The 27,228-nt window shown below is 39.0% G+C and overlaps 1 protein-coding gene and 1 long non-coding RNA gene across 2 annotated transcripts in view; one reads left to right on the forward strand and one right to left on the reverse strand.

Moving 5' to 3' along the window:
• LOC140337626 (uncharacterized) lies at nt 1-25,325 on the reverse strand. Its single transcript, XR_011922106.1, has 10 exons — nt 24,802-25,325; nt 23,297-23,338; nt 21,768-21,993; nt 16,888-17,353; nt 7,617-7,683; nt 3,539-3,681; nt 1,270-1,461; nt 930-1,104; nt 505-564; nt 1-109 (listed from the first exon to the last, which is right to left on the reverse strand). It is a non-coding gene; the product is annotated as an uncharacterized lncRNA (long non-coding RNA).
• Nucleotides 1-27,228, forward strand: part of LOC140337624 (solute carrier family 22 member 6-A-like) — an 84,167-nt gene that overhangs the window by 13,941 nt on the left and 42,998 nt on the right. Inside the window, exons 3-8 of the mRNA XM_072421373.1 lie at nt 7,068-7,222; nt 7,887-8,055; nt 15,481-15,601; nt 16,020-16,135; nt 21,785-21,999; nt 23,804-23,912. Of these exons, the coding sequence (XP_072277474.1) occupies nt 7,068-7,222; nt 7,887-8,055; nt 15,481-15,601; nt 16,020-16,135; nt 21,785-21,999; nt 23,804-23,912 (885 nt within the window). The remainder of the gene's footprint in view (nt 1-7,067; nt 7,223-7,886; nt 8,056-15,480; nt 15,602-16,019; nt 16,136-21,784; nt 22,000-23,803; nt 23,913-27,228) is intronic.

Genomic DNA, 27,228 nt, shown 5'->3' on the forward strand with positions numbered 1-27,228 from the left:
CCAGGAGGATGTCTGCCATGTCGCCGGGGTTGGGGTAGCAGTGGTGGCGGTGTTGGGGGGCTTGGAAGTTCCTCCGGTGGCCTGGCTGCCTCCCTCGATGTGGAACTGGCTGTGTTTGTAGAAGGAGACCAAAAAAATAAGAGAGGTAAGTACTGACCAAATGTAACAGTATAACATGCAACTAGTTCTTAAATTGCACAGTGCTAAAGAATGTAAAATATGTTATCTCATCAAGTCATGACTGTTTTGCTGTTTACACAAAACAAGAAAGAAAGGTGAATCCTGGGTCCAATGAAGGTTTGGTGTCAATGAAGGTTGTGGGTTTTCACTAGGGACAAACTTGTCTAAGTGACATTTAACCTTTGTCTTCTGTTAAAAGCTGCCTAGTCATACACTCCTAATGATACTTGATAGAACTAGAACTAGGCCTAACAAACTATCTCTTAGTTTATAATCATGGTTCTAAAGGAATGTTTACAATATCCAAAATGGAGAAATACGTACAGTCAGATGAGGAACTTCTGTCCTGTGGAGGAGATGCTGGTGGCAAGAGCACTGCAGCAGCTGTAGATAAAAAATGAACAGCATAAGTAAAAGTGGGTGGGCAAGACTAAAGTAGATTTGTAAGGTTAGTTAAGGTGAATAGATTAATGCTAAACTTCTAAATGATACTTTCTGCCTACATCCAAAAATTTTGAGCAAACATTTGTCAGTACAACTATGGCCAACTAAACAAGTCATGTCTATTTTTAGTCATGCCAGCCAACAACCTAGAAAGAACGTTCATTTGATGCATAATTAATGACTGGAAGCTTCATGAAATCCTGCTAGATCTTTCTTTGTATTTATAACCAAAAATGGTGAAAGTAGTGTGAGAATGTGTTGAATTTCAACATATGTTACAAAAATTGATTCTAAGGTTAGCTTACAGGCAATCTCCTCGGCCACCTCCTCTCCTTCATCGGAGGACTCTGGCTGCGGATGTGGTGCAGCGGGATTCTCCTCAGGAGATGGCTCCTCCTCCAGGGATGGCTCCTCCCCCAGGGATGGCACCTGCTCCTCCTCCTCAACATCCTGGGGGATGGCCAGGTGCCTGTGAGGCCGCTGTATTATTCGGATCAAATCAAATATCCAAAATTAAGAAGGGTAGTAAAATATAGGAAGTGAAAAACAAACAGTTCTAGGCTAAACAATACTACTTTACACAAACAACAAACATTCTAAAACACCAGTCCTTAACAAGAGGAGAAGACAAAATGCAAAACTTACCAGACAAGATGCGGTCCCCCAATTCACGCACCAAATCTGGTTGGCAACGCTTGAGGTCGCTCATGTGTGCTGAATTTGTGCCACAGTTGGGCGCCTCCCTGCAGGGGTCCAGAGACTGTCTGCAATCCACTCAGCGATTTGTCTTTTGACAAAAATAGACTGCTGCTGGTCATATTTCTGCCTAATCATTGTCTAAAGAAAAAGAGAAACAAAATGTGAGTTATTTTGACAACAACCAAACACCTCTTAAAAAGAAAAAAAAGGGATAACTAATTCATTGACTGATTTATATATTTTATGTTGCAAATTGACATAGTTTGGTTGCAAATGTAAACTGTTTGTTAATATTGTGTGTAAATATATATGGGTATACTATTAATATTACTAAGAAGCTTCCAGTTGACACCCCACTAAGCTTAATCCTAGTTAAACCATTGTAAAACCAATAATTGTGCTCCTTGATGTAAACTTTGTTTATCCAGTTTTAGTGAAGCATTTGTAAGTGCCAGACATACATACAATCTAGGGGCAGAATGTAAGCACTGTTGCACTGGGTCAGATAATGGAGCACATGTGGATTTCTTTTGTTTACACGTGAAAAAAAATAAATCTATAAAAAAAGTGGTGAAATACAAAACACGGGAATATCTAGGTGAGACAAGCAGAATAATGTGCCTTCACCAAATTCAGGATTGTGGTGTCAGCTAGCCAGAGGACATTCTAGCAGAAGGCTTCCACTGTCCTCCGGACAAAGAAAGATAATTTCCAGCCTTGCGTGATAGAGAGGAGGCAAATTAGTGCTCTTCAAATGATCTACCTCTGATTGATTGAGCTTAATGGGGTAGAATCCTGAAGATTCTTACAAAGCATACATACACACATCAAAATATGTGCATGAACATAGTTGTGAACAGCCAACTTTAGGTATGTGGACCTCTCCCCTGCTCTCATCTGCAGCTGTAATTCATTGAAAGAACAATAGAGAACGCTCCATTCTCAGCTGTCATCCGTGCAGAGGATTCCAGCTGCCGATAAGAGCTGGGCAGTGAGCCCATAGCCTGTCCCTCCCCTGTTCTATAGCTGTGCTGTGGCTTCTATATAAAAAACTGCTTGGTAAAATATATCCACTCTGTGGGCATGTGTAACGACATCATGGGCAGTGTGATATCTGTGTGTGGGAATTCTGCATGTCATATCTTGCAGCCTATGAGGACACTCATAGATAATAGTCCCAAAATATCAAAGAAATCCCAGGCCACCAAATTACAAGCATTTGAAGTGCACTGCAACAACCTCCAAGAAATGTGGTTAGCTAGTAGGATCCTCAACATTTCAAGTAGTTGCAAACAAGGGTTTAGGAATAACTATAGTAATTACAAATATATATATATATATATATATATATATATATATATATATATACACACACACACACACACACACACATACACATAAGAAGCAAACAAAAGAACGTGTGTGTGCTTGTGACTTTTGTGGGAAAATCTAGTCCAATGGGAAAGCCGAGGCTTCGCGCGCGGACAGTCGCAAGACAGTCGCAAGATTTGCCCGCGGGCGGCTCCTCCGATCAGGCATCGTAAGCTTTTATATAGGCGCCTATGTAGAGGAGTTGAACTCGGTTAACTCTTGCCTAACAGAAAAGAAATAAGTCATTTTAAAATATGCTTTTTCTTAGCGCATATAGATGTTTTAAACATTTAAACAGCACAAACATTTTTTTTAGGGCTAAGGGTTATATGTGTGCCATTAGAAAGAATGCTTTTTAGGGGAACAGTGACCTTTAATGCAAGCTTGCCAGTGTAAAGCTGCCAGGGATGCGCAGCTCCGACCGCGAGCTCATTCAGTTGCTGAATTGCGAGATGGCTTCCAGTTTCGGATCGCGAATACGGATGCCCGGGCGACCTTCCGATTTTGCTTTGATGAATCTGGACCATTGCGTCAGTCACCAGGAAGGTGGCTAGCATTTTCAAAAGGAGATAGGCAATGTAAAGAATACAGTAGCAGGCTACCTATACTCCTAGCTGTAAAACAAAGGTGCATTAGTCCTTCCCTACTTGTCCTTCAAACCTAAAACAACCAAGTCAACTGCTTGATTACCTCAACATGACATAAGCTACTCTTTACCCTTTCCGGGCTGAAATCTATTTCACCACCGACTATTTCCACGCAGTAAACTTGATACATTTAAATGGGGCTGTGCTCTGAGTGTCTGTATTCACAGAGTGAGTATACAAGTCTATAAGGAACTTACTTCACTGGAAGCTGAAGAAGAATCTGGTTTTAGGAAGATAAGCTTTGGAGGTGATTGCAGATCCTATTCTGTGGTAAAAAAGCTGCTGGCTGGGGGATTTCTAAGTTAAGGTGTCAAGGTGCTTGTCCTTTATGAGATGGTTTCTGAAAAAGATAAGAAAATGAGCAAAAGTAAACTATGACAAAATGAACTGCAGTTCACATTCTCCTTTTTTTGTCATTCCTGATGTTTTAATAATGGAAATAAAATTTCGGTCTAGCAATCCACTATTGGATTGATAATAAAATGAAATATTGATATTGGTAAATGAATAATTGATTAAAATGCTTGCATTAATGATCAATTTTTGTGTTGAATGTCAATTGAAAATTTAAAGCAAAACCAAATTAAAAATCTCACACAGGGCTTTGTTGCAGAAAGGGACAGGTAATATCCCTTCTGCAATAAGCATTTGGGAAAAATGTACACATCCATAGTACATCATATACTTGTAGTTAATTGTAAGGACCAAATTCAATTAGCTGTTTTTGTTATCATAATGTTAATCAAAAATACAAAAGAGAAAATCCTATAATTACTAAATACAAAAGGAAAACAGAGGAAACTGCAGATTGTGCCCTGTTTATGTGTGTGAATTATTCAGGACAAAAACACGTCCTGGGTTTGACCAGGCACCTGTGACTGGTTTTGGCAGGGCAGCCTACATATATAATTGCATCAGTCAGCTCAGCAGGATCTCAAAAATAGGGAATACTAAAAAAGGGGACCTATAGAATTCACAAAGATTGCAATTTTACATCTTAGGCATCACTTCTACAGAGAAAATCAAATAAGCAGATAAATTAAACTGGGAATAAAAGCAGAATATAGATGTTACTTTGAAAACAATCTAATGTCATGCTCAAAAAGCTAAAACTTCATACAGCTAAAATGAGACTAACAATAACAAAAATATATACATGGTGTTTATTACAAGATGATAATAAATTGCTTGTGTGTGCATGGCATTAAGTAACCTGCAAGAACTTATTAATGCAAGTATATTGTGATAATAGACCATGTAGAATAAGGAACAGATGAAGAAACAGAAGTTTTATTTACAGAACCAGACACTGAGAAATACTGCACATAGCTCCTTAGAACCAGGTTCATTTTATAGGTCATTGATGAGAATAGAATACACTTTTTTGCAGTAACCAGGTTCAATACTATTAAACTATTAGAAAAATATTACAAAAATGTGCTCAGATAGAACACTCACTATATTATGCCTAATTTAGTAAAAGAAAATGCACAACAGTACTAAAATCAGAACTGTTCGAGTGTGTTTCTGCTCATATGGATGATGAATGAATGTGCTTGTTATTTACTTTGAAAATCTAACCCTAGCCAATCATCATTATAATCGGGAAACAGCAAAAATCGTAAAATTGAAATTATAATTATTTCTATACATTTAAAAGTTTCTTCTATAATAATAGAGCAGGGAAATGTTTGCACTGTACTGTGTCCCTGCTGGGGAGATGACCGTTCACTTTTTGCCTTGTGGGTGGTAACATCAGGACAGAAAACAGAAGGCAAATCCCATAGACCGGTAAACATGCATAATCAATAAACACATTTTTTTGGTAGAGTGTAATAGGGTGAGAGTCTCTGGTATTTTATTTTTGCATTATGTGTTTTAGTTGAAGGGATCTACCTTCACTTCCTGCCCCACTGATGGGTAAAAAAAGGACAGGATGTGAAGAGCGAAAGCTGACAACAATCTTTTACTTTGGAGTTTCTGCTATATAGTGCTTTTACTAGTACAGGCAGTCCCCGAGTTAAGGACATCTGACATACGGACAACTCCTAGATACAAACGGGGCTTCCCCGCTCCTGCTTGTGTGCAGGACGGAGGCTTGATGGGGGGATGAGTTAGTTTACATAACTTGGTGACCAAGACAGACTCTGCAGTTGTTTCTTTTTGCATATCAAAGTACAGCTTGCACCAGAGGTTAATGAATGTTTAGGCTCTGTTTTTTTTGCTTTGTTATTAACTCACAGTGAGAATTTTATACAGTAACTGACACCATGCTGCTTAATATTATGTTGAGACAAACATCTGTCCTAATTACATTTATTAAAATAATGTACCTGTTCCGACTTACATACAAATTCAACTTAAGAACAAACCTACAGGGTCTGATTTATTAAAACTCTCCAATGCTGGAGAGAATACACTTTCATCAGTGAAGCTGGGTGATCCAGCAAACCTGGAATGGATCTGGTCCAGGATTAAAAACATTTGCTAGCAAATAGCAAATGACTTTGAAGAAATCCATTCCAGGTTTGATGGATCACCCAGCTTCGCTGATGAAAGTGTATTCTCTCCAGCCTCGGAGAACTTTAATAAATAAGGGCCAATCTAGGGAAAGGCAATACATCATTTATAAAGCACGGTTTAGTTTATTCCAACAGGGAAAAATTCCTTTCTTGATTACCTAAGGCTTTCCGATATACCCTGGATTAACAGTCTCTGATGTCATTCCTTTTAAAAAACTAATACCCAGTTATATTATGTGCCTCTAGAAATGCATCCAGCTATTTTATATATTTTTTAATCATATATGTATACAATAATATAGACAATAAAGTATAATTCTATGTATTGAAAGAAAAAGGACAACTGAAAAAAGATCCAGATTCCAAATTTATGTCATGCCAGTTAGCCGTAGGTCATAAATATGTGTTTATCATCGGGAACAATAATGCAATTAAAATATATTGCATCTAAATTATGGAGATATTTTCTAAAGTAAAATTCACTATAGAGCAATTACCTATCGCTATTTTGATAGAAACATTGCCTAATACATTTTACGTATCCTACTACATGTCTTCATCCTCAGAAGCCACTATTTGATCAGTATTGCAATCTCCCTTAATGAATTCAGCTCTCCTTTCCCAGTTTTCTGTGTCAGCATGTTGTCACTGACAGCTTAGGTGAGCTGTACAATACAAACCATCTCTCAGAATACTAATACAAATGCAGAAAGGACCATCAGTAACTTGGAACCCTGTACAAAATTTGAACATGACCCCATCACTCACACACACACAAATCCAACAGCCTATACTTCGTTCTACAAAAACAATAAAGGTGACACAAAAGCATTCAAATTATACACAAATGGAGTAGAGACACATTCGTACAATAATACATAGACCATTCACTAAGATAATTGAGTTATTTTAACCACATTTATTATTTTACTCATGTTCATTTACACAAAGAAAAATTTCACTTCCTGTGCACTTCAAAATATCAGTGCTTTTGCAAAGTGCTTCCTCCCCCCACACACACAAACCCTGTTTATTACCCTGCCTACTTCCATTGTAGTGGTAGATGTCACTCCCTTGGACATATGACAGTCGACAAAAAGTTAATCATATGTACCTTAGAAGCAAGTCAAAAGCAGATCTAAAAGAATACAAAAACATATTGGATTTAAATTGATCCTGAGCCTCATGATATTTTTCACTTTAGGTTTGGCCGTCGAGTTATCATCTTATGTTGTCTTCTGCAGACAGCTTTAATGGGAACTGGGGCTGCCTTTGCTCCTTACTTCTCAATTTATTGTTTCTTTCGATTCATGACTGGAATGGGGATCTGTGGTTTCACCATCAATGACCTTGGACTAAGTAAGTACATTGAAATGGAGGTGTGATATAGTAAAGTGTATGATTTAGTACAATACATTGCATGAAACATGGGAAATTAGGCATGATGGTATACTACCTTAGTAAAAAAAGAAATATTGACAATTTACTGCTACTGTCAAAAAACCCAGCTTTATGGGGTTTATATGTAGCCTAATTTTACAAAATGTAATGGTTATATGAGGGTCTAGCTATGTATGGCTTCCCTACAACACAATAGGAAGTTTGACCTGTTAAATTCATAACCACTTTTTATCCACATTTGTTTGGAGCACAAACCTCCCCTTTCATGTACAAAATATAAAGGAAGCAAACCCTGTGTTAACTAATACCCCATGTTGGCTGAATAGTGCAAGACCGACCCAAGTAAACTCACCTCCTGTTATGATGACAGCTGTAAAAAATGTACAACCATAACTCTCACTCCAAATCACAATCACCATCTGGACAAACAGAAAAAGTAAATTCTGCTTACAATGATAAACAGAAGGTGGACAGAAGAAAGACATACAGCAATAAAAACCTGATCCAAACATTTACTATTGAATTCTCCAATCATTAAATATTTTGTGAATTCTTTTGTGTGAAAGAGTTAAAAGGAGCCTTATATAATCATTTAATCATAGTATGTTATTCTTTTTGGCAGCAATGGAGTGGACACCACTAAGATATCGTCCCACAGTTTCAGTGTTTCAAGGCACCTGTCTCACTGTTGGTCAGATTATTCTGCCGGGAGTGGCATATGTCATAAGAGACTGGCACTGGCTGCAGTTGGCACTATCTGTACCCTACTTCTTCTTTTTTATACTTGTCTGGTAGGTGGATGTTTTATTAAAAAATATAATTTATAGCATAATAAATAGAATAAACAACACATAGGAAAACCAATACATTCATGCATAGTGGAAACTTCAGTAATAACAAAATTTAATGATCTAGAAATGTTATTTTATATTGATGTTTTAGAATATATATTCTTCTGAAAGCAAATCACCAGGTTACTATAAAACATGTATTTACTGTATTTCAGTGGATTATAGAATCATTTAAACATAATAATACATATTTTACATACTACCATAAGCTGTCTTTATACCAGCCCCTGTTTTTCCTCCACAGCAACATTTACACCAAAAGAGGCAGGGACAGCACTGTAAGTCAGTCAGTGATGTACTACTTTGATAGTGCTATCAGTCTAACACTATCAACATGCTTAGGAAAAATTAGAACAATTAGAATCAATGTATTTTTTATTTGGTTATTTGGTTAAAGAGGACATAATAATGATGGACCAACACTACAACTGAGTGATACAGGGATTTAAAAGTTATATGTAGGGGACCTTAAAGTCTACTATTTGAAGAAGAGGTGCCAATATGTCAACTGTTTAAGCACCAGAGTTCACTTTGAACCCCTCACCCTATCCTAACCCCAAAGAGCCTATTTGTGCCTCACAGTTTTTTATTTGTTGCAGAGCACTGGAAATTATTAACATTCAGTTTATACTGCCACATTGCAGGAATATATGACATGGGAAAAAAATCTTAAGGGCAGCCCAGAATAACCCTTCCTACTACCAGCATGACAGTTTTTTTTCTAGTGTCCTAGGAGGATTGATGTGTTGTCTGGAGCTCAGATATTTTCTGGAAGACACTGTTTTTTAACTATCAACAAGTTTTAAATTTTTCTATCAAAGGCTAGATAGAAAAATATTTTTTTTAAAGTTTAATATACTAAGCATACTGCAGCCCTGTGCTAGAATCGGTGTCTGTGGAACAGCTCACAGGACCCTGCTGCATAGTGAGGGTAGTATACCTATGGATTCTAAGCAGAGATCAGCTTGAAAGGACCAAAGCTGGCAATTCTTTGGGCACAAAACTTTATCCTTGTGTCAGTCCCTCTGTGCATCTTGCTTAAAGCAGCAGTCGCCAACCGGTGCTCCGCGGCTCTGGCCGGTGCGCCCTGAGCAAGGTCAGGAGAAGTACCCCACTGGGAGGAAGCACCGGCCAGAGCCGCGAACCATGTCCCCTGTACAGATCGCAGGCTCAGGGAAGTGGGTGGGTTGTGTTGTGGAAGTGGGTGGATTCTGCCATCATGACGTCACTCTGGGGGAAGTCTCTTTACCTTTGAGTGACACTCGGCTCCCCCGTGCATGCGCGGTCTGGAGCCAGTGAATTTAGTGGTCTGTGAGTCCAAAAAGGTTGAAGACCACTGGCCTAATGTATAATTCATTGGTGTGTTTCCTTCTGACTGCAGCATGTACGTTACTACTGACAGGGATCATTTTTTTAATTTGTCAAATGATCAGCTGACTTGTAGGTGGGCTGCATCCCTATACTTCTCTCCCTTGCCACAATGTCACCCCCTTTTAGCTGTAGAACTCAGATCCCCTAAAAAAGAAGGATCCTACTTCATAATCAGCTTTGATTCCCCCAAGCAAATGTGCAGTCAGAAGGTTTTTCATTATTTTATTTTTATCTATAAATGATGTAAACACTCTGGAAAGACCACTTTTGCATAGGCATTTCTTCTTTGTTTTTTACCCATGTGGAAAGGTGTTTGCACAGAAATTGATTAAACCACCTTTTATTATTATTTTATTTTAGACCCTCCAGTTTACTGACTAAAACAATTTTGGTTCCAATCACTCAAGCTTCTTTCATTACAGAATCAAACTAAAAAAAAATAAAAAAAACTGAAAATAGTTACCTGTTCTTTGTACACGATTTCTGGATCTTTGAATTGTTTATTCTATGCTTTGCTTTCCTATTAAATGGGTGTGACCCTTATTGTTAACTGTTTTTAAAACTAAAGGGAGCATTAGGCCCGTCTTGGTGAGGCCACTTAACAATCCTTAAGGTGAGGCCTTAACAATCTAGATATTGAACCAATTTGGATGGACCCTGAACCTCCAGAGGTTGGCATTGAATTCTTCTCATTGTTTGTAATACCTGAGGTTGTCTTGGAGAGAAGTCATTCAAGTCATGTTTGCAAAGTTATGTGAAGGTGTGCAAGTGGCAGACCCAGTGGTGGCAACTCTAGATGTTACTGCTATTGTTGGTTGAATAGCTCACTATTCGTTTCGACAGCTATTCGGTGGAATAGTGAGAAATTCTCTGGATGAATGAATGCCGAATTCGAACACCATTGAAGTCAATAGTGCGACAATTCAGGTTTTCTAAAGGTCTTTTAAGGGCTGCAAGAGCAATCAGATTGCACTTGCAGCCCTTTACTAGTTGTATGTGTCGTTGGAGAGAGTTTCTCTATCCAAAAACACATAGTACAGAGCTGCAACAGCAATTCCCCAAACAGACAAGTCCCCATTTATCACTTGTAGTGCCTGGACATTGAAGTAGAACTGCAGAAGTAATCTGCAGTTAAGTTCCACTGTGACGTCACGTGGGAAACTGAACTGCAGATTACCTCTGCAGTTCTCCTACAATGTCTGGGCACTACATTGAATTGGGGATTTGTCCCCATTCATCACCTGTAGTGCCCTGTATTCTTAGATAGAGAAACTCTATCTAAGAATACATAGTACAGCGCTGCAACAGCGCTGCTGTGCTTCTACTATGTATTCTTGGATAGAGATTCTCTATCTAAAAATACAGGGCACTACAGGTGATGAATGGGGACAAGTCTTGTATTCTTGGGTAGAGAATCTCTATCCAAGAATACATAGAAGTAGCACAGCACAGCAACAGCGATTGCTGTTGCAGCGCTGTACTATGTATTCTTAGATAGAGTTTCTCTATCTAAGAATACAGGGCACTACAGGTGATGAATGGAGACAAGTCCTCATTCATCACTTGTAGTGCCCGAACACTGTAGTAGAACTGCAGAGGTAATCTGCAGTTCAGTTTCCCACGTGACGTCACAGTGGAACTGAACTGCAGATTACCTCTGCAGTTCCACTACGATCTCTGGGCACTACAGGGGATGAATGGGGACTTGTCCCCATTCATCACCTGTAGTGTCCTGTATTCTTAGATGGAGAAACTCTATTCAAGAATACATAGTAGAAGCACAGCACGGCACAGCACTCTATCTAAGAATACAGGGCACTACAGGTGATGAGTGGGGACAAGTCCCCATTCATCACTTTTAGTGCCCTGAGATCCCGCAATAACAGGAGGATTGCCACGGCTGCACAGCTGCGGGAATCATATTGTCATTGTGGGAAAGCCTGTAAAAAAAAAGGTTAGTTAAAAAAGACACAAAGAATCAATAAATTACTATGAAATTATTTATTTTTTTTTTTTTAAACAGTTCTTACAATTTTTTATTTCCCGAATTTTTACAGTCGAATCCCGTGTTTTGAACTGCCATATTCGGGTCGAATATAAGGGCAACCCAAATTCGAAAACACCAACACTAGTTACTGCTACCCCTAACAGCCGGGAGAGCAGCCCATCTAGTAGTGGTAGGGAGGTAAACGCAGGAAGGAAAAGACAATTGGTAGTTATAGGGGATTCTATGATCAGGAGGACGGATAGAATAGTTGCCCTGATCCCTTCAACTGAATGGTTTACTGTCTCCCCGCTGTCAGGGTTCGGCATGTGATAGACCAAGTGGACAGATTACTGGGAGGGGCTGGACAGGACCCAGCTGTCTTGGTCCATGTTGGAACCAATAACAAGATAGATGTAAGTTGGAGGATCCCTAAAAATCAGTATAAAGAACTAGGTTTCAAGTTGTGGAAAAAGGACCTCCAAGGTTACATTCTCTGGAATATTGCCTGTGCCATGCGCAACAAAGGAAAGGCAGAGGGAGCTTAGACAGCTAAACGCATGGCTCCAGTCCTGGTGCAAAAGGGAAGGGTTTGGGTTCATAGAGCACTGGGCTGACTTTTTATTGGGGTACAACCTAAATGCCAGAGATGGTTTGCACCTAAATGAAAGGGGGTCTGCTGTGCTAGGGGAAAAAGTTTGGGGAAAGGTGGAGGGATATTTAAACTAGGACAGAGGGGGGTGGGACAGTTAAATAAGGTGGCAGAAAGGTTAGTAAGGGGTCAGACACTAGTGGAGGGTGGATTGGGGATAGTTGGGGGGAGGGTTATGAATAAATATATGGAGCTTCCCACGGTACAAACAAACATTGGGTTGTGGAGTACTAGTGGTACTGAAAAACAAAAGGATTTGGCAAATAATGATAGTAAAAGCAGCAGTGATTTAAAGAGCCTGTGCACCAATGCTAGAAGTCTAGCAAACAAAATAGGGAAGTTGGAAGCCTTAATGAGTGAGGAGAATTGTGAATTAGTACACAAAGGAACACAAAGGAAAATGGCAGAGCTCAAGTCTTAATTTATAATAGCAATGTCACTGCCTTAAATGAGTTACAATGGCTCAGAATTGATATGATTGAGAAACAGCTGGAAAAAAATAAGGTTGACAAAGCACCAGGACCTGATGGATTACATCCACATGTCCTCAAAGAACTGAGTTCAGTTATTGCAAAGCCATTATTCACTGGCAAGATCCGAGTCTGAGCCAAGTACCGATGGATTGGCGTAAGGCCAATGTGCTTTCTATCCTCAAAAAGGGAGCAAAGTCAATACCAGGTAACTACAGACGGGTTAGTTAAAAGGGCCATAGCTGGAAAGGTCCTAGAGAGTTTGATAAAGAACCACATAGAGGAGTTTCTGCTAGAAAATATTATTATAAGTGATAGTCAGCATGGCTTCAACAAAGACCGAAGTTGTCAAACAAATTTACTCTCTTTTTATAGGGAAGTAAGTAAACAGGTAGACAGTGGAGCAGCAGTTGATATAGTGTACTTGGACTTTGCTAAAGCGTTTGACACCGTACCCAACAGATGGGTAATATGCAAGTTAGGGTCAAACGGTTTAGAAAAGTCAATCTGTAAATGGATAGAGAACTCCAGACCCCATCCAGAGAGTTGTAATTTTTGATCCATATTCTGAATGGTCTAAGATTATTAGTGGTGTACCCCAGGGTTCAGGGACCTTTACTGTTTAACATCTTTACAAATGATATAGAGTCTGGGATTAAAAATAATATTTCTGTGTTTGCAGATGACATCAAACTATGTAATGGAATTAAGTCCATACAGCATGTTCATAATCTACAAGCAAACCTGGATGTACTGTTTGATTAGGCAGCCAAGTGGCAAATGACATTTAATATAGATAAATGTAAAGTTATGTACTTGGGAGCTAACAACATGCATGCTTCATACTCTCTAGGGAGAATACATTTGGGAGAAAAAGAAATTTAAGCTCTGGATAAGGAATCAGCTCCCTCAGGAAGTAGTTTTAGCAACTACTATAGATTGCTTTAAGAAAAAGTTGGATGGTTTTCTAGAAGCATCGAATATAACTGGGTATTAAGGCTTTAAAGTAAAAATACCAGGGACTGTTGATCCAGGGAACATCCGACTGCCTGATGGAATCAAGAAGGAATTTGTTTCCCCTGTTGAAGCAAATTGTACCAGGGTTTTTTTGCCTTCCTCTGGACCAACTATGTCTTATAGGGTTTTAAATCGGGGATATGTTTATTTCCCTAGTGGTTGAACTTGATGGACTTATGTCTTTTTTCAACCTAACCTACTATGTAACTATGTAAGTCCTCAACCTAACCTACTATGTAACTATGTAACTCCTCAATTAGCATGACAATTTTAAGAAAGATTAGAGATTAGTCTCATCCCCTTATTAAAATCCTGGAGCTTTAGGCAATTTCACTGTCTGTAGAGCAGTTGAATATCTTGTTGGAGGCTAATCCAATCCATCTTCCAATCTTCATCCAATCATCTGTCTCTAAGACCATTTTGCTATTCTGAGTTAGCTTTTACCTTTCTCCTCAACCGGTACCCCTGTCTGGCTCATGTTTTCGCCAAAAATAAATTCACCTCTATTGTCTAAATGTGTTTTTGAGCCAGGTTAACTCTCTTTCTCTTTTGTCATTCCTAATGGTCCCTGTGGGGATGCACATGCTTCTTTTTCCAACATCTATGTGGCTCAACCACCTAAGCATATGGTCACATGGCTAGGTTCCACCCCAAAGTAGCTCTATTGGGGCTTCTTGGGCTTTTTTAGCATTAGGTAATGGTCTTAGATTTTCAAGGCTGGATGTTGTGGCCTACTTTGACATCGGTTTTGGGTTTATGGTGTTTTTGGCATAATGTTTTTCTAACGTTGTTCTTGGTTCTGCTAGTGGTTGTTTCCTCTGTTGCCCACCCCACTAGTAAAAAAAAACAAATTTTATAAATACTTAATAACCTTTCTGTGTTTATTTTTATGCCCTTGGTAATGCTGAGGCATGCTGATACCAGGAAGGGTTAGCCTAAGCTAGGCTGGGGATTTCTTATTAGCCAAATCCCCCTGTAGGCAGAAGTATAAGCTAAAGGTGAAAGACTTTCTTTGTCTGTCAGTGGACTGCAAGAAAATTATTTTACAATAGATTTCTGCAAGATCCCAATTGTTACATCTTAGACCTAAGATCCCCTGGCTGAAAATCGAATCATACATGCAGTGTGCACCACAATAAAGTGCACATATGTGAACTTTGAATGGGACTAACTTAACCTCTACAGCTGTGTATTGATCTTTGAAACAGTTAACCGATTCCCAAACCAGAGGTTTGGGGCCAAAAACAAATAATATGTCATCAGTGCTGCTGCTCCTTCATTTTCCACTCACAGACAGGGACATGTAGATAATGATGCTATATAGATTAACTGCAGTATACTCTACAGCATCGATCGCCAGGTGGTCCTCGAGAAAAAACCACCAAAGTCCATGGCTCTGGCCGGTACGCCCCCAAGTGGGGTCAGGAGAAGGACCCTGCTGGGGGGACACACCGGCTAGAGCCCTTGACCACATCTCCCGTACAGATCCTAGGCCCAAGGAAGTGGGCAGGTTTGTGTATCTGAACACAACCCACCAACTCTCACGTCGCAGGATCAGACCTGTGATGGGAGAGTGGGCAGGTTGTGGCATCATGATGACACTAAAGGGGAAGTTTCTTCCCCTTTACCTGACATCCGGCTCCCCGTGCAAGTGCGGTCCAGAGCTGGTGAATTTAGTGGCATGTCAGCCGGAAAAGGTTGAGACCACTGCTCTACAAGAGTGGTCAAACCTGGCTGTGTTGTGTGCCAGTCTGTGTTAAAGACAACTCAGTGCTTTCTAAATTAACTGCATATGTTCTAGACATCTATTATTTGTTTTGTGTTTTTTTTTTCATTTCCTAATCTCCTTTTTCAAATTTTACCAATGATAGTTGGGTCCCAGAGTCATTTCTTTGGCTTGTCATTGCAAATCGCTCTCAGCAAGCTGTTCATAATCTGAATCGAGTAGCAAGGATTAACGGGGACAAAGATGGAATTCCTGTTACTCTTGAGGTACATTTTGCTCTTACTGGTTTGAAATGAAGAATAGTTCTCTTGTTTTTGGATATGTGATGGAATGAGAAGTAAATACTATGCTTTACCGTTTTACGCACTGGTTCGGTTAAGGGATTTTTTATTCCATTAGTCACCCTTACCTTTTTTGTTGCAATGTGATATTAAGAAATATACAGTAAATATGGGTATTGTGTTATTATTTAATTTATACTGTATTGTTTGATAATAAATGCCATTCTAAACTTGTTTTATAGCTTCAATCCCCTTTTTATACATTTATCATATTTAGGTAAATGATTTATATTATGTTGTTTCTGTTTTCTTATTGTGCATTAAAACCCAGTGATTACTGCAAATGGAGAGGATGGATTCACTCCAATTAGGACTGACTGGCCATTTTTACTTACTTTTCCAGATGCTGAAAGGTGAAACGAACAACAATTCACCAGCGCTTACCTCCAGAATTACCCCCATTGATTTATTTCGCACCCCAGCCATGCGGACAATGACCATCTTTCTCTCTATGACTTGGTGATGACTGTATTCTTAAGTATAAAAGAATGTTACATGATTGCACTCACAGTACAGATGATCTCACCAATAAGGGACTGCATCAGTTAATAGAGGAAATGAGGAGATACTCATAGTACTTACTCATAGTGCTAACTGCTAACTGCCTTGTTCAGTATCTATGTGTTTAAAGTTTCAGTGGAACTTTGATATCATTATGAGGAACCCCCTGTCTCTATTGTTTTTTTAAATAAATTTAAATTATGAGTACAGAAACATGCAAAGTTGAGTGAGAATACCCTAAATACCTAGAAATTCAATTAGGACAAAGAGATCCCATGATTGAATTACCTAAGACAGGGTGGTGAATTACCTTAGAAGTGTGGTGTGAAAAGTAAGTATGATCTTCCTTCAGTGGGACACTTTATTTTTATATTTATTCCAGTGGCAGAGTTGTTTTGTTTGCAAACCTGTTGTTTTGTTTTTAATGAGCAAAGGCCAGGTTTGCTTTATCCATAGATGATAATACCCTGCTGGTAAAATCTGATTGTTCAGTAATTATTTTGTTAACCTTTTATTAGGGTTAATGTTTTAACAATGTGTATTATTGTGTATTGCACTTTTTTTTTTAATTTAAATTCTCTTTGCAAAAGTATGTCAAGGATTTTTCATGGTGCATATTCGTAACACTCACAATTAAAATTCAAAAAACATTTTCAATTTAAATATTTTTCTCTTAAAACAACATGAAAAACATTAATTCGTATACATACAAATTGTCAATGAATGACTATGATACTGCAATGATGTTGTTTAGTTTGGTTTTAAAGGTCCTTGATGGGTCCACTCATTTAGTTTGGTTTTAAAGGTCCTTGATGCGTTTCACCCGTAGGCTTCATCTGAAGGACACTAAGTTAGCAGCATTTTTTAAATCTATATTACAACAAAAAAAAGAACTTTATTTTCTATAAGAACTATATATCTTTAAATCTATATGAAGCAAATAACAAATTCCATATATCACTATTAAGACTCAAGAGACCCACCTACCTATTCATGTGTTATCAATAAGGTTCATTACATGAATCAATTGTATCTCAAAAATAAAGATTTTCTTGTGCAAAACACAATAACAAGCTTTTTTGTTTGGATGTGGTTGCCAATTTCCCCAAAGAGTGCTTTAAAATGTCAAAAATCATCTTACATTCTGTTATTTTCCAGCCGGATACAATAGAATACCTGTCAAGAAATCCATTGTTTAGTATCACCATTTTAAAGAAATGTTGTTCTCATACAAACAATGCATTGACAAGTCTTATCCCTGTACATGCAAAGATATAACATTGTTGCTACCGCCGTACACATGGTCGTATTACAACTAAATATAGCATAGGTATTCACAGACATAAAAGCACATTCACACACACTAAGGCAACATACCTTAATATTTCAGAGAGTATTATGAAGACACAGTCATGGCTCAACCACCTCCTTTGCTGTTGAGCCACGACTGTGTCTTCATATTACTCTCTGAAATTTTAAGGTATGTTGCCTTAGTGTGTGTGAAGGTGCTTTTATGTCCGTGCATACATATGTTTTTTTTTTACTTAATATATTATAGTATTGCTCCTAACTTTTGCAGGTATGGAAGTAGGACACATTTTGTCAAGGTATGTAGGCAATCAGGACACCCCACTCCCCCATTTTGCAGACAATGCGGAATCAATACAAATAAAATCTGAGTGCATTTCTCACAGCTACTTTACCTTTATATTGAATTTTCAAAATAACAAATAAAATCAATTAAAAGCTGCATGAAGGACTTAGTGTAACTAACAATTTCTAATAGTTATATACTATCAATATATATATATATATATATATATATATATATATATATATATATATATACACACACACATATATTCAAACAAAAAGAGGGACAGCTGAGGAAGAAAAGTGTAGAGAAGCACCTGGGTATGGGGGACATACAATCCATCCAAATCAGGAACATTGTTAGCACACAGATTTTGCTACTAGGAATAGCACATGTGGTTTACATGATACTGAATGTGCAGATTCCAAATCTGAACTCGGAATTTGCCTATCACGTACAGATTTTAAGTTATAGGCGTGCTATAGCTGTTCAAATGGTCAGTAATTGGGTAATGTATTTTTACATGGGAACATTATACCAGTTGCAGCTACCACTATGACTGCTGCTGCCTCACGCTGAATCACGTCCCCTGGTGGCATGCATGTTTCAGCAGCGGCTGGGCATGTCTGGGCAAGTCAGTGAGCTGATGTCAGAAATAGGTATATAAGGCTAGATGGACCAAGAGCTTGTCTCTAGTGTGAAACCATCTTATTGGGTAGTACAGCTAGGCCATAGTGAGTCTGTTTTGAGCTAAAGATGAGTAGGTGCAGCTGTGTTAATGAACCAGACAATTTTTGCTACATTTGTGGCAAATATACCCCGTGTGATCAACGCAAGAACCTAACCAAGAGGGTGAGATTTGCCTGCAAGTATTAATTTGGATGTGAAATTAGAGATCAGGATAAAGGTGTCACTATCCCTTCCGTGACTGAAGTTTGAGGATCTGTCAGACAAGCTGCATGTGAGGTTATCTGACAGTCTCTTTGTTTTTACTTGTTTCTGTGTTGTTGTTTGTAATGACCACTCCCCTTGAATCAGGTGCAGCTGGTGGTCATTACTGCTCCTCCATTTAGTCTGGCCTCACACTTCATGCTATGCGGTTGATATTCACTGCTGGGATGTGAAGAGCTGGAGTGTTGTGCCATCCTGAGTTCCTGTTTATATCTGCTATTAAGTTGCTTAACTTTTGGTGTTTTCGTGCTTTGTGGTTATTTTGTTGTTTACTAGGCCTCAGGGAGACACTGGGTCCTTCATAAGGGAAGGAACCAGTAGTCTCAAGCCAGACACTATTCCTAGGGCTATACAGGGCTAGTAGGGATGAGTTTCCTGTGTATGAGTATTCCCACCATCAGGGGATACTCATACTGTTAGGAGTTAGGGCTAGGTTCGGGTGTCTGTTAGGGGTGACCATTCCCTTTTCCCTAGCCACTGGAGGCCTAGTCCTGAGTATAACCCTTTCTGTTTCCCTCCCCTCCCCTGTTATCCGTGACAGAAGGCTGGGCACCCCATGTCTGCTTTTAGGTGTGTTACATTGGCATAACACAATGGTTGAATGGGAAAAGGAATAAAATGCCTTTTGCTGTGCCTATGGTTTGGCTTGAGCCAAAAAACCATCACTCGAACTGCTACTTCTGTAAAATTTCTGGGTTTTCGAAGAAGACTAAGTCAAAAATCCTCTATCCTGATTGTGAATCTGATCTGAAGCCAGTGTCACGTGATGCAGAGAATCCTGTGCCAGTCCTTCCTACATCTGTTGTTACTGACATTGACATGTTGGATGAGGAACAGGAGGATGATGTCGATGTTAATAAATGTTATGAACCCCAATTTGAAGAGGGTAAGCCAAATTTTTTTAAGCCAATCAGATTTAGATGATCTAGTAAGGGACCTGTCTTTGTCAAAAGACAAGTCTGAACTGATTAAAGGAGTGGAATTTGCTACAAAAAGGAACGTAAACTTCTCACTTTCGTGATCGTCACACAAAGTTTGCAGGTTATTACAAGCTGGAAAAAGACATTTGCTTCTGTACTGACGTGAGTAGTCTGATGATGGAGTTAGGTTGCGAATACATACCAGAGCAGTGGAGATTGTTTATAGACTCGAGCAAAGCAAGTTTGAAAGCTGTATTACTGTATAAAGTTAACAAAAAACCTTCTGTTCCTTTTGCTCATGCCAAGGGAATGAAAGAGACATACGAATCCATGGAGGTCATTTTGAAATTGAATAACTATTCAGAACACAAGTGGAACGTTTGTGGTGACCTGAAGGTGGTGGCACTCCTTCTTAGCCTGCAATTGGGGTATACAAAATATATGTGCTTTATGTGCCTGTGGAACAGTTGTGATGACAGCAACCAACAAAACTAACAAAGTGAAAGAATGGCCACCCAGACCTGAACACACTGTTTACCAGTACAACGTGATGCATGAATCACTCATTGATCCACAGAAAATTTACCTTCCGCCACTTCATATTAAACTTGGATTAATGAAAAACTTTGTCATTGCAATGGATCGTGATAGTATGGGTTTTCAGTATCTGAAGGACAAGTTTGGAAAAGTTATACCAGATGCTAAACTGAAAGCAGGCATTTTTGTTGGTCCCCAAATCTGCAATTTGATGCGTGATGCCACATTCAGAGACAAACTCAACCCACTTGAACCTGCTGTTTGGGATTAATTTGTGCTAGTTGCACAAAACTTGCTTGGCAACCAGCGAGCTGAAAACCATGCTGAACTACTGAACAACATGCTAACAGCATACCATCAACTTGGCTGCCTAATGTCACTGAAAATTAATTTCTTACATTCCCATCTGGACTTCCTACAAATTTTGGGTCATGTAAGTGATGAGCAAGGGGAGAGGTTCCACCAGGACATTTCTGTTATGAAAACAAGATATCAAGGCCGGTGCAACCCCAACATGATGGGCGACTACTGCTGGTTTCTGCAAGGGGAGACAGCAGAGAGCCACAAACGCAATAGCAAGTGCCTGAAACACTTCTGAAACGTACATGTGTCTTAAACAAGGACTCCGGTGAATTATGTGTAATTGTATATGTTGTTACAACAAAAAACTACATTTTTATAATGTCATGGAACTCTGAGGCAAAACTTAGGTATGTATAGTGATTACATAGTAACTGCGGAACGGGAGAATGTAGCTAATCATGTTTTACGCGCAATTAACTTAGAATGCTGATGTCCTAGGCAGAATCTGACTCCAGATTTGGATTCAGTGTACTTGATTTATTATAGAACACATGGGTTAGACCAAGTAGCAGACAATATTTATTTTTATGTGATGCAGTCAAGCATAGTAGTAATCAGCACTGCTATAACACCCCCAAGGTTAAAGCATTATTCAGCAAGATGCCTACAAAAATAGTAATTACTTCTAGGTTTTTAAACACTAACAATGAGCTTCTGTTATTTTCTCATTTTGGTCCAGTCAATTTACCATTAAAAGAGCTTTGTTTTATCTGTTTGATAAATTCAATAAAATCCTGTTGACTCTGCCAGAAGTCTTGTTAGCTGATAACTTTCCTTTGCTCTGCCCTTGGTTATAATCAGGTTGTTCTCTGGGAACTACAGAACCACAGCCCTGTGTGGTTCCCTACCCCAAACCAATGCTAGAAGCTCTCAAGGATTTTTTTTAAATATAAACTTACTCAGATCTGGGCAAGCTTCCTACATAACAGCATTTGGGTTTGATGGTTGGTTACTTGTCTGTTTGGTTACTTAGCCACTGTCCCTCACTATCCCACATTTTAAAGAACTGTCTCTTCTGAAAGCAAGAGAGTCTTAAAGACAGAAGCTATACCTTGTCTCAGTTTACTGGTTAATATGGATCTAAAGTTGGGGGTTTAAATAGTTTAGCACTAGATGGGGTGTGTTGATAGGGCAATGTAGCTACACATGAATTTGAATATGCATGCAACAAAAACCTCTATTTGATTTTAAACATTTGAAACATTTTTAATAGAATTTTCATTACCCTCTTCTTTACTTCAGGTTCTCCAGTAGTTTCTGCTTCTTTGCTCTAGCAATGGATATTCAAAAGTTTGGCACCAGTATTTATCTTGTACAAGTGGTTTTTGGATGCGTGGAACTTCCTCTTAGAGTGTTGAGTACGCTTATGTCTGCTTACGTTGGCAGGCGATTTGCGATCTCCATTTTTCTCATTGTGCCTGGAATCCTTATATTGTGCAGTCTGGCAGTTCCTAAAGGTGGGTTCAAACAAAATAAATAATGCATGATGTGTAAAAAACAACATATTGAATTATGTAAAGTGTACTCAATTATACCAGATAATCCAGTTATCCCCAAGGCTGCCAGGACTGAATGAACTCCCATGCGCATGTGTGGGAGTTAAGTCATTCTGGCCTGACCAAGATGACTGAACATTAGTTATCCTGGAAGAGAGGAGGAGGAAGATGGTGGCACCTGTGACAGAACACGGACAGGTGAGTTTATTTTAAAAAATTGTTATCAGACAGGTATGCTTATTTTATTAAAGATGCAACATCTCCTGTCCCCTCTGCAATAAAAGACATGTCCAGTCACAATTTTTTAATTTTTACATTTAGTTCCACTTTAAATTTTAGAACCAAATGTCATATTTAAAGATCATTGGTAACGTGACAGTATACATATAATGAATTTGTAATGCTGTCTTTTTATATTCATTGAAAGATATAAAGAAAAGTACCCATAAACTGTTTAACCAACCTAAGCTGACACTTTAATGTCTTTGATGACACTGCAGATTTAAATATTTTTGCTTTTTGTTTAGGGAGGTCCCACTATGACTGATAACTTTTTGCAATAATTTTATTTTATGCAGAATATTAACTGTAGGTGCTAGAACTCCTAGGGTCTCACTGTTGGAGACATATAAGCACTTTTTTAGAGCAAATATCACTTTTTGGCTGTCCTAAATATATAACTTACTTTAAACACTTTTGTTTAAAATGTATATCATGTGCACAAATGTTAGAAGTTTTTTTGGACTTCACACTTTAAAACGCTTTTTCCATTTCAATTTGTTGCCAGCTAGGATTTTTTTAACAATAAAATAAATGTCTCTTCCTAGCAACCACTGTAACAGTTTTCAGTATTTTTGATTTCCCTAAAATACCATCCCCCTTCTCATGTAATTTACTATTTTTCCCAAATGTCTGTATATAGCCTGAGGTCAGATTACAGGCATCCCTTGTATTATGAGCTCTAGTAAGATACTCTGCACCTGCTCATATAAAGGGATGCTTCTCTTAAAACAACCCTGGGATGGATCTCCTTTGGGAAAGTTTACCCTCACATTTTATCCCAAAGATACCTTGTCACACCCCGAGGGCTTATTCACTGACCTTTTGACAGTTCTACCGAACAAGCATGAGAACATTAGCAGTGCAACTGCTCTCTACTATTTATTCTGTATGTACATCCCCATATAAAACACTACATTTAGCATGTCAACAAAGGCAGCATTATTTACTGTTTTACTTACAAATGAAAATCACGTACCTACTACCAGATTCGTGTTTTACTGTTTCCCGATTCACTTAGCTAAACAGACAAAAGTGATGATTTCCATTTATTGAACAAAAAGAATCACAGGTTGCTGAACTGCTGAATCAAAAAATGTGTGCATCACCTGGCTGTACATTTTGTTAGCTGTGTTCAAGTCACAGTGACGACTGAACTAGGTCATGAAATAGTATCATAGTTCAAACAGCAAACATGTATTTCAATTGTTTATTTAGCTGTTGGCATACAGTTATTATTATTATGAAAATAAATAAACAGTATTTATATAGTGTCAACATATTACGCAGCGCTGTATGATAAAATTTAATTGAAAAGTGGATCACGTATGCAATAACTGGAATTAGGATTTAACTGACAGTTTGCAAAATAAATTACAAAAAATGTTATGAAGAAATATGATAAATACTTGTAATGTATGTTATTTTATGTTATACCACCTGCTGGTAAATGACCATATATTTATATTTTTATTATTTCTTTCAGACTTACTACTTTTGCAGCTATTTCTCACTGTGCTATCCAAGGGGTTTCTTGGCTCCTCCATTGTGTGTGCCTACCTTTATACAACTGAACTCTTTCCTACTGTGCTCAGGTAAGAATATAATTTTAAAACACTGGTGTATACAGCTCACACTACAACCTTGCAGTATACATGGTCTGTGTGTTGGTAATGAAGCAGTAAGCAGCCTATGGACTTTTACATAGAAGTTGCCCAGTCTTCCTCAGATTCAAAACAGCAACAGCAACAATAACTTGAAGGAATCATTTTCTGTAAGACTTTATCATTCTCTAACTTTGGTTTGGTTTTTGCCAAATGTGGCAATGTGCCCACTTCATGGGAATACAATGGTTATGACTGTTACTAGGGGAGATCTTGACTTAGGGAATCTAACTATGAATGGTACTGGGAGAAAGATGTAGGTGAGTCCATTTGCAGTACACTCCATCCCTGCACCATGTATTGTATTATTTGCCACTCACTGTGGTTGTTCTACTGATTCTGTGGTGCTGGGATATAGACTGCTCTCAAACCAGCCAGGTTATCCTGGGCCCAATCTAATTAGTCAGAGTTGAGTTATACCTGCTGGTGGGATCCCCACCAGTTGACAGGTTTTCCCTCCTTCACTGTCTCAGGAAATTCTGCTTTAATTGCCTCTTATGCCAGTGGGCCCATTAGTTGACATTACCTAATGGACTCCTGGATGGTCTGTCAGATGACTGACAGCTCCTTTCTGGCACTGACACAATTTTCTTTCATAGCTTCATTAAAATATGATCGATACACTTTTTCTACTGGCATAGCAATTGCTCCACATGCCCAGAATCGATTCTCCCATGGGTGGGAATGAATAGGAGATGTAGATTCCCTGTGATGCAAATAGGATTTTGAATGTATGTCTGTGGTGATGGCGAGATGAGGTACTGCATGATCTAAAACCTCCAGGACGCCTCCTCCTATTCACTAACATGTAAGCACTCACCATGAAATGGGAGGACCGAGCGATATGGCAGAAGAACGACAGCATTGAAATCAATGCATTCTGTCAGAAATGGAGTGCAAATACAGGGTCAAACTCCTCTTTACCCCACACCTGTGCATTAACTGCAGGAAAGGAACAAATATTTTGCTTTCCTCCCTTGACAGCTTCAGACTGAGGACTAAAGAGGAAGTGACGTCACCATAACACTATCTCCTGCATGCACACTGAAAAAAGAAAAGAGGAAAGAAGACCTTATCTTGCTGCATAATTAACTCCTTTCTAGCTCAATCGCACCAGATGCCAATCCCCTCCAACCTAAAGACCAGCAACATTTGGAGGCTAAAATAGGAGGCATTAGCCAGGAGAGGGCAATCTGACTTTTCAACACTGACTCTCTAGAGAGACTCTTTAAAGAAAGGAGCAATAACCTCTAGGAAAATTGCCCTTACTTTGGAAGATTCACCCTCTATTCCTGTTCTAAAAAAAAGTCTGAAAAAAGAATTTCCATTCCTTTTTGTTCTGTTGACAATGGCCCCCATGCCAAAAAGAGCAAGTAAATTCTTTTACAGAGGTTGTAGCTATCTCCGTTCTCTTCTATTTCTATCTAAAAAAGCCAACAACATTGGGGAACAATTTTGAAATTGGTTGACTTCAATTTTTAAGCTTATTTAGACTAAAATAGTGCAATTAGTGTTCTTCTATCATGTCAGGTTTTTTCTCTACCCTTATATTAATGCAATTACTGTAGCGTGGATTTGTATCGGATATTCATTTACATGCAAGACAGTGTGGTCAGAGGTTGTGTGCTGCTTTACGTAGTGCATAAGCAAAATTTATTTTCCTACTTAGACACGTATTTCCATTCTTTCAGATAATGTCTTGCTCTATAATCGCATGTGCCTGAACAACCCTAAGTCATTTTGTTTTATTTGTGGTAGTTTCACCATTCCCAGTCAAAGGGCGAACATCAGCAATTGTAGAGCAAGCCTATTTGGCATATTACAAAGGTAAACTTGGTGATCAAGATAAATCTTGGGCCCCTCATAAGGTGTGCAAACAGCGTGTCGAGGGTTTACGGGTGTGGACAAGGGAACACGTGATGCCATTTGGTATACCTATGGTTTGGCGAGAGCCAGGATATCATTTCAGTGACTGTTACTTTTGTATAGTGAAAACTTCAGGATATAACAGGAAAATATATGTAAAAGAGTATTCTAGTCTACCATCGGCTACACGTCCAGTGACTCATTCAGATGAATTCCCATTGCCGGTTTTCGTTACTCTGCCCTCTCTTGTAGGACATGATTATGGTGATGAACTAGGTGACAACAATGATGAAGAGTTTGAAATTGAAGAGGACTCTGTTTGTATGGGATTTGATCAGCATGATCAGCATGAGTTGAGTGATTTGGCACGTGATTTGGGACTATCAAAGAAGACTTCAGAACTCCTAGAATCAAGACTGCGTGAGAAAGACTTGAAAAAGGAACAAAGGTATTGAACTTTCGAACCAGAGAAACTGCATTTCTGTGGTACCTTAGGCGATGGGCCCTGAAACAGAGTGTGGACCGCATTGGTAAGTGTCATGGAGAGCTGGGTGTAGTGCATCGTCAATGCCACACAGAAGTGTGTGATAAAATTTTAGTGATTGAAGTACTGACAGGCGGCAGCAGCAGCAGGAGGAGGTGGTGGGCCCTGAGATGGAGAGTGGGCCGCATTGGTAACTGCCATCTAGAGCTGGGTGTAGTGCATCGTCAATGCCACACAGAAGTGTGTGATAAAATTTTAGTGATTGAAGTACTGACAGGCGGCAGCAGCAGCAGGAGGAGGTGGTGGGCCCTGAGATGGAGAGTGGGCCGCATTGGTAACTGCCATCTAGAGCTGGGTGTAGTGCATCGACAATGCCACCCACCCAGAAGTGTGTAATACAATTTTAGTGAATGGAGTACTGGAGTACTGTAATACAAATATCTAAAATTTGTGATTAAACGTAGGAGGGCCAGACCAGCACTGTTGCTGTGGTCCGTGGTGACGGAAGCGGTAGGAAGGAGAAAACTAGCGATATTGCTAGTTTGCATAATGAAGTGGATGTCATGAATGACAACCCTCAATCTTACAATACTTAGCTGAAAAATTAGGCAAAGGCAATGTTACCTATCATTGTGGCAGTACTAGGGGTCTTCATCCTCAGTTCGTCGGCCCCCTGGAAGCAGCAGAAATGTAAAGTATATTGCTAGCTGGCACAATGGCAAGCATGACATTGGCGATGAATGGCACCCCTGTACGTTGCAATAACTAGCAGAAAAGTTCATGTGAGGCAGGCTCAGCTAACACGGTATTGGTAATAGGCAGCCACAGACTAAGCACAGGAGCAGTGTGGGTTCACAAAAGCATCTTGTTTGGCCAGTGAGTCCTTGTGTCAGTCAA

Source organism: Pyxicephalus adspersus, chromosome 9, assembly GCF_032062135.1.
Source record: "Pyxicephalus adspersus chromosome 9, UCB_Pads_2.0, whole genome shotgun sequence".
Lineage (NCBI taxonomy): Eukaryota > Metazoa > Chordata > Amphibia > Anura > Pyxicephalidae > Pyxicephalus > Pyxicephalus adspersus.